This window comes from Belonocnema kinseyi, chromosome 1 (genome assembly GCF_010883055.1).
Source record: "Belonocnema kinseyi isolate 2016_QV_RU_SX_M_011 chromosome 1, B_treatae_v1, whole genome shotgun sequence".
NCBI lineage: Eukaryota > Metazoa > Arthropoda > Insecta > Hymenoptera > Cynipidae > Belonocnema > Belonocnema kinseyi.
The window spans coordinates 124873963-124883278 of record NC_046657.1 but is presented as its reverse complement, the minus strand read 5'-3'; the positions used below and the strand labels follow the sequence as shown (position 1 = coordinate 124883278).

Below are 9316 nucleotides of genomic sequence, written 5' to 3'. Positions count from 1 at the left end.
TTATATTTTTTTAAAGTGTAATTACTTTGATAAATATTAATTGTGCAGCTAAACATTTAACGATTTTGCTGGAAATCCGTTTTTTTTTGGTTTTTTTTAAGAATGATATTTTAAAGAATAATTCAATCATTCTATTTTTGTTTGATAATTGATCTTTTTTAAATAAAAATTAAACTATTTGGTTTAAAATTTATTGTCTTTTGTTGAAAAATTAATCTATTTGTCTGAAAATTCATGTATTTTGTGTGAAATGTGTCTTATTTTGTGTAGAAAATTGATCAGTTTTGTTAAAAAATTATCTTTTCTAGTTAAAAATTTGAAAATTTAGATGAAAACAAATCTTTTAATTGAAAATTCAACTATTTCGTTGAAAAACGTATTTTGTTTTAAAAAATCGATTCTTTTGTTGTAGAAAATTATGTTTTTCTTTTTGAAAATTATTTTCCTTGTTTAAAAATTCATCTTTTCGGTTAAAAATTAAAATAATCTAGTTAAATATTTATCATTTTACTTTAAAAATTCATTTTTCAAGTTGGGAAAGAAATTACTTGTTTGAAAGTTAAATTCTCGTTCAAAAATGATTTTTTGGGTAATGTTTCATTATTGTGATTAAAAATTCATTTCCTTTGTTAAAAAAGGAGCTATTTCATTAAAAACTTGTATTTTCTTTGGATGAATAGGAATTTTTTCCGAGAATTTAACTATTTTATTGAAAAAATGTTTCTTTTTCGGTTGAAAATTATTATTTTTTTAATCAAAAATGAAACTTTGATTCCACTTGAATATTTTATTATTTTAGTTAAAAATTCATCTCTTTGGTTGAACAAATTTTCTGTTGGAAATGTTTTTTTTAGTACCATATATAAATATTTGATTGAATTTTTTCTCCTTTAATTGAAAATTCAATTATTTCGTTAAAAATTAATGTATTTTCTTTTAAAATTTGTATTTTTGATAGAAAACTAATCTTTTTTTAAGTCAATCTTATTGTTTAAAAATTCATATTTTCGGTTGAAAATTCAAGTATTCCAGTTAAATATTCATCATTTTAGTTATAAATTTAATTATTCCAGTTGAAGATTCATAATTTTATTTAAAAAATTAATTAATTAAATTAATTAAATTAATAAATGACTGGATTTTTTTATATAATTAAATTAAATGAATAAATAACGGAAAACCCGGGAATTTTGAAATTGTCCATCGAATCGTCACCCTGTATTATTTTTCTCGAATTTTAAAATTTGATTTAAAACTTTTTTACTCAATTTTTATTAAAAATGTAATTTTTCAATTAATTTTTCAGGTCTGCTATATATATGTCGGAACTTTTATACATTTACGGGGAAATCGACTGGAGAGTAAGACCCGTGATTTTTACAATTAGAAAATGGGCACAATCGCAAGGAATTACTTCTGGAAATCCGGGCGGTTACATCACGAATTTTTCGCTTACACTCCTCATTATTTTTTATCTACAGCAGAAAAAAGTTTTGCCGACTTTGCTCGAATTGAGAAGTAAAGCCTGTGAGTATTTTTTATATTTTTTATTTTATTTATGACACTATATCACTACTATTTCGACAAAGAAAAATGTACACCAAATACACTTATTTTTTGTATATACTATATTTTCTATATAAAAATATAAATAGACGAATTTTAAAATAAAAAATATAAAAATTAAAGCAAAAGAGTTGATATTGAAAAAAAATTCTGAACGAAATAATTAAATTTTCAACAAAATAGTGAAATTATTTAATTAAAATGACGAATCTTTAGTTATAATTTATATATATATTTTAATAATAGAAAACCGATTTTTCAACCAAAGAATTGAATTTTCAATTAAAATTAACCGTTAATATTACAAATAAAAAGATAAAAAAATTTTTATGAAGCAGTTTACTTTTTAATCAAATAATTAAACTTTTGACAAAATTATTGAGTTTTTAACAACAACAAAAGAATGAATTTTCGACAAAACACATGAATTTTAAAACAAAAAATTGAATTTTCAATTGAAATAAGACTAATTTTTAATTTAAAAAAAATTTCAGTGACAACTTTTTTTTTTAATGAATTTTCAACAAATTTGAAACATATAATTAAATTTTGTTGACAAAGATTAATTTTACAATTAAATGGACGAATTTTTATTCAAATAATTAAATCTTCAACAAAGTATTTAAACTTTCAACAAATTAGTTGAATTATAAATCGAATTTCAATTTAAATAAAGGAATTTTTTACCAAAAAATTGAATTCTTTGTGAAAGGTTGAATTTTCAATTAAAAAATTATCAATCTTCAACTAAAAATGGAAAAATTATATTGATAGTAAAAAAAGAATTTTTAAGAAAAAAGGCATTTTTAGTAGAATAGTACAATTTTAAACTAAGTAATTGTTTTTTTACAATGATTAATTTGACAACCAACTGGACGAATTTTTAACAAAATAATTAAATTAAAAAAAAGAGTTGAATTTTTAATAAAAAAGACGAATTTTTAACAGGCTATATGATTTTTAAAACAAAAAATGTAAAATTTAAACTGAAAACTATCAATTTTCAAACAATAGTGGACAAGTGAAATTTTCAGATTTAAAAAAATTAATTAAAAAAAAGGAATTTTCAACCAAATGGACGAATTAAAAAAAATGTATTAAATAAATAAAAATTATATTTATAACAAAAAAGATCATTTTTAACCAAAGAAAGAGGAATTTTTAAAACGAATTGTAAAATTTTTTAACAAAATAATTAAATTTAAAAAAAAGAGTTGAATTTTTAATAAAAGAGACGAATTTTTAACAGTAAAAAAAAGAATGATTTTTGACAAAGAATAACAACAATTTTGAGTAGAATAGTCCAATTTTCAATACAGCAATTGATTTTTTTAGTTATGAATTTATAAACAAATGGACGAATTTTCAACAAATTAATTAAGTTTTCAAAACAAAAAAAGACTTTAATTTTTTATAAAAGAGACGAATTTTGAACAAACTGCATTTATTTAAAAACAAAAAATTGAATTTCAAACTAAAAAATATCAATTTTCAACAAATGGCGGAAAATTTACATTTTCAGTTTAAAAAAAATTAATAAAAAAAAAGGAATTTTCAACTATACATATCAATCTTCAACCAAAAATAGAAAAATTATATTTATAGTAAAAAATAATAATTTTTAACAAAAAAAAACGGAATTTTTAAAAAAAAAATTAAATGTCTAAAAAAAGAGTTGAATTTTTTTAATAAAAAGACGAATATTTAACAAAATACATAAATTTTCTACCACAAAAAAGCATTTTCAACTTTATAGTCGAATTTCAAAACAAAAAAGATAAAAATGCAACCAAAATCAGTGTATATTTGAAACAGGAAAAAATGTTTTTTGAAGAAAATAATTAAATTTTTAACAAAATAATTTAAGTTTGAATAAAATATTAAAATTTTTAATCAAAAAGTCGAATTTTTAACAAATTAAATAAATTTAAAAACAAACAATTGAATTTTAAACTGAAAAATATACATTTTCAACGAAATATTCAAATTTTCAATCAAGTAATTGTTTTTTTATGACATCCGTTTTACAACCAAATGGACGAATTTTTAACAAAATAATTAAATTTTCAAGAAAAGAGTTGGGTTTTTTAATAATAAGACGAATTAAAAAAAAAAATAAATAAATTGTTTACCCACAAACATGCATTTTTGAACAAAATTGTCCGATTTCAAAAGAAAAAAGATAAAAATTAAACCAAAACAGTTGATATTTTAAATAAAAATAAAATTTTGAACTAAATAATTTAATTTTCAACAAAACGAAAAAAAATAGTTCAATTTTCAACCAAACATTTGATTTTTTTTTAAAAAGATGAATTTTCCAATCAAATGGACGAATTTTAAAAAAATACATGCATTTTAAAACATTAAAATTTTCAACTAAAAAATATCAATCTTCAACCAAAAATGGAAAAATCATATTTATAGTAAAAAAAAACAATTTTGAATAAAAAAAGGAATTTTTAAATAAAATAGTCCAATTTTTTAACCAAGTAATTGTTTTTTATTACAATGATGCATTTTGCAACCAAATGGACGAATTTTTATCAAAATAATAAAATTTTCGAAAAAAAGGGTTGAATTTTTTAATATGAAGACGAATTTTTAACAAAATACATAAATTTTCGACCACAAAAAACATCTTCAACTTGAAAGTTGAATTTCAAAACAAAAAAGGTAAAAATGCAACCAAAATCAGTGTACATTTGAAATAAGAAAATTTAAAAAAAATAATTCAATTTTTAACCAAATAATTTAAGTTTCAATAAAATATTTTAAATTTTAATCAAAAAGACGAATTTTCAACAAATTACATGAATTTTAAAACAAACAATTGAATCTTAAACTGAAAAATATAAATTTTCAACGAAATATTTCAATATTCAACTAAATAATTTTTTTTTACAAAATTAATTTTTCAATCAAATGGACGAATTGAAAAAATACATGTATTTTAAAACAGTTGAATTTTAACTAAAAATATCAATCTTCAACCAAAAATGGAAAAATTATATTTATTGTGAAAATAAATTTGGAACCAAAAAAAAAAGGAATTTTCAAATAGAATAGTTAAGTTTTTCAATCAAATATTTTTTTTTATTACAATGATACATTTTAAAACCAAATGGATAAATTTTTAACAAAATACTTAAATTTTTAAAAGAAGAATTGAATTTTTTAATAAAAAGACGATTTTGTAACAAAATACATTAATTTTCTACCACAAAAAAGCATTTTCAACTTAATAGTCGAATTTCAAAAGATTAAAATTAAACCAAAACAGTTGATATTTCAAAGAAAAATAAAAAAATGTTGAACAAAATAATTAAATTTTCAACCAAATAATCAAACTTTCAATAAATTAGTTGGATTTTGAATTTTAAAAAACACGCATTTTCAACAAAATGCATGATTTTTATAACAGAAAGTTGAACGTTCAACTGATAAAAATATCAATTTTAACCAAAAGACAATTTTTCTCTAAAACATTCGATTTTATAACAAAAAAAAAATTAATTTTCAACAAAATAAATTAAATTTCAACGTAATATTGGAATTTTTAACAAAATACATTAATTTTCTTTAAAAATAGTGTAAATTTGAAAGAAAACGGATGAATTTTTGAACAAAAATATGAATTTTTAACCAGAAATGGAAAATTTATACATACTGTTAAACAAATTAATTAAAAGAAAGAAACTTTTGACAAAATATTTAAATTTTCAAGCTAATAATTGATAAACAAAATAATTAAATTAAAAAAAAATTAAACTTCCAACAAAATAGTTCAATTTTTATTAACAAAAAAAAACAACGAATTTTTATCAAAATGAATGAATTTTAAAGCAGAACGTTGGATTTTCAACTTTTAAAAATATGAATTTTCAACCAAAAGACAAATTTTCTATAAAACAGTTGAATTTTCGATTAGAAAAATGAAACTTCGACGAAAAAAATTAATTTTCCACACAGTGGTGAAATTTTAAAGAAGTAGTTTTGATTTTCAATGAAAAAAGATCCATTTTTAACCAACTATTTCAAGTTTAAAAAAATATTTCAATTTTTAATCAAATTAACCTTTTTTTTAACTTTTTCTTTTAAAAAGTTAATAAAATGAAAGGAATTTTTGTCAAAATAATTTCATTTTAAACAAAATAGTTTAATTTTTAAGAAATATACGTAAATTTTCATAAAAAAATAGTTTAGATTTTAGCCATAAAGGAATGATTTTTCTACCAAAAATATGAATTTTCAACAAAATCATTAAATTTCCAACTAAATTATTGGATTTTTAAATTAAAAAAACGAACTTTCAACAAAGTGCATGCATTTTAAAAAAGAAAGTTGAATTTTCAAGAAAGAAAAATATAAATTAAACCTTAAGTACTTAAATTTTCATTTAGAAAAAAATCAATTTTCAAGAAAATAATTCAACTTTAAATATAATAGTTGATATTTAAACAAAATCGACTTTCTTATCTTTAACTTTAACTTTTTTGTTTAAAACAGTTGATAAGAAATGAATTTTTGACAAAATAGTTAAATTTAAAATAAAATAATTGAATTGTTTTGACCAAAGATTAATTTTACAAAAAAATGGACCAATTTTAAACAAAATAATTAAATTTTCAACAAAATAATTGAACTTTGAACAAAATAGTTGGATTTTTAATTAAGAATAAAAACGAATTTTAAACAAAATGCATGTGTTTGAAAACTGAAGGTTGAATTTTTTAATAAAAAAATATTAATTTTCAACCAAAAGTTGAATTTTAAATCGAAGCGACGAATTTTCAACAAAATGCATGCATATTAAAACGAAAAGTTGAATTTTCGACTTTTAAAAATATGAATTTTCAACCAAAATACAAATTTTTTATAAAAAATCGATTTTTCAATCAAGAAGATGAACCTTCAACGAAAAAAAATAAATTTTTAAACAAAATAAATAAATAAATAATAAATAAAATAAAATAATTGAATTTTTTGGGCAAACATGAATTTTACAACAAAATGGGCGAATTTCCAACGAAATTATTAAATTTTCAACAAAATAATTAAACTTACAACAAAATAATTAGATTTTTAGTAATAAAAAAATGAATTTTCAACAAAATGCATGAATTTTAAAACAGATAGTTAAATTTTTGACAAAATAGTATAATTTTAAACGAATTAATTTGCATTTTTTTGGCCAACAATTAATTTTACAACAAAATGGACGAATTTTCAACAAAATAATGAAATTTCCGACCAAACAGTTAAATTTTTATTTAAAAAGAAAATTAATTTTTAACAAAAATACATGAGTTTTAAAACATAAAGTTGAATTTTTAATTGAAATAATATGAATTTTCAACCAAAAGTGGGAAATTTAAATTATTTCATTCAAATTGTTGAATTTTTAAGCCGAGAGATGAACAAAATGAACGAATTTTAAACAAAATCATTAAATTTCCAACAAAATGATTAAACTTTTAACGAAATAATTCGATTTTTAATTAAGAAAAGTCGACTTTTAAACAAACTGCATGAATTTTAAAACATAAGGTTGAATTTCCAACTGTTAAAATTATAAATTTGCAACCAAAGGACCAATTTTTTGTTAACAAAATCGGTTTTTCAAATCAAAAAGATGAACCTGCAATGAAAAAAAAATAAATTTTTAGCAAAAATACTGAACTTTTACACAAGTAGTTGAATTTCTAATTTACAAAAATCAATTTTCAACAAGATAATTCAACTTTAAACAAAATAGTTGAATTTTTAACAAAATGCATATATTTTTATAGAACAATTTTTTAGTTTTAAACAAAAATGGATGATTTTTCAACCAAAAACATGAAATTTTAGCAAAAGAATTACATTTTTAGCAAAATAGTTAGATTCTTAATTTAAAAAATCGAATTTCCAACAAAACACATGAACTTTAAAACAGAAAGTTGAATTTTCAACTTTTAAAAATACAAATTTTCAACCAAAAGACAAATTTTTTGTTTAAAAAATCGAGTTTTCAATCAAAGGGATGAACTTTCAACAATAAAAAATGTTTTAACAAAATAGTGCAATTTCACACAAGTAGTTAAATTTTTTATGAAAAAAGATCAATTTTCTACAAAATAATTCAACTTTAAACAAAATAGTTGAATTTTTAACAAAATGCATGAATTTTCATAGAACAATTGTTTAAATTTAAACCAAGATGGATGATTTTTCAATCAAAAATATGAACTTTTAATAAAAGAATAAAATTTTTAGCAAAACAGTTTTTTAATTTAAAGAATCGAATTTCCAACAAAACACATCAACTTTAAAACAGAACGTTGAATTTTGAAGTTTAAAAAATATGAATTTTCAACGAAAGAACAAATTTTCTATAAAAAAGGCGAATTTTCGATTAAAGAGATGAAACTTCGACGAAAAAAAATTAATTTTTAACAAAATGTATGAATTTTAAAACAGAAAGTTGCATTTTTAACAAAGTAGTCCAATTTTAAACGAAATAATTTTTATATTTTTTTTATAAATAATAAAACGATTTTTCAATAAAATAAATAAATTTCCGATCAAATAGTTAAATTTTTATTTAAAAAGAAAATTAATTTTTAACAAAAATACATGAGTTTTAAAACAGAAAGTTGAATTTTTAATTGAAATAATATGAATTTTCAACCAAAAGTGGGAAATTTAAATTATTTCAAAAAAATTGTTGAATTTTTAAGCCGAGAGATGAACCATGAACGAAATAGTTGAATTTGTAAAAAAAATTAATTTTAACTTTAACTTTTTTATTTAAAACAGTTGATGAGAAGAAATGAATTTTTGACAAAATAGTTACATTTGAAACCAAATAATTGAATTGTTTTGGCCAAAGATTAATTTCACAACAAAAGGAACGAATTTTAAACAAACTGCATAAGTTTTAAAACATAACGTTGAATTTCCAACTTTTAAAAATATAAATTTTCAACTAAAAGACAAATTTTTGGTTTAAAAAAGTTTCAACAAAATATATGGATTTGATACAGAAAGTTAAGTTTTTGACAAAATAGTACAATTTTAAAAGAAATAATTAAATTTTTTGGCCAGCGATTAATTTTACAACAAATTGGACGAATTTATAACAAAATAAGTCAGTTTTTCCATCAAATAGCATAATTTTTATTAAAAAAAAACAAACGAATTTTTAACAAAAATACTGAACTTTTACACAAGTAGTTGAATTTTAAATTTACAAAAATCAATTTTCAACAAAATAATTCCACTTTAAACAAAATAGTTGAATTTTTAACAAAATTAATTTCAACTTTAACTTTTTTGTGTAAAACAGTTGATAAGAAGAAATGAATTTTTGACAAAATATTTAAATTTGAAACCAAATAATTGAATTGTTCTGACCAAATATTGATTTTACAAAGAAATAATTAAATTCTCAACAAAATGATTAAACTTTTAACAAAATAATTGGATTTTTAATTAAGAAAAATCGAATTTTAAACAAACTGCATGAGTTTTAAAACAGAAGGTTGAATTTCCAACTGTTAAAAATATAAATTTTCAACCAAAAGACAAATTTTTTGATCAAAAAATCGGGTTTTCAAATCAAAAAGATGAACCTTCAACGAAAAAAAATTTTTTGTTAACAAAGTAGTGAAATTTTACCCAAGTAGTTAAATTTTTAATGAAAAAAGATCAATTTTCAACAAGCTAATTCAACTTTAAACAAAACAGGTGAATTTTTAACAAAATG

The 9316-nt window shown here is 19.4% G+C and overlaps 1 protein-coding gene across 2 annotated transcripts in view; it reads left to right on the top strand.

Annotated features, from left to right (window-relative positions):
* LOC117168309 (poly(A) RNA polymerase, mitochondrial-like) overlaps nt 1-9316 on the top strand; it is a 48682-nt gene that overhangs the window by 31932 nt on the left and 7434 nt on the right. For both annotated transcript variants that reach the window (XM_033353883.1, XM_033353873.1), the window contains one exon: nt 1307-1527. In XM_033353883.1, coding sequence (XP_033209774.1) covers nt 1307-1527 — 221 coding nt within the window. The remainder of the gene's footprint in view (nt 1-1306; nt 1528-9316) is intronic.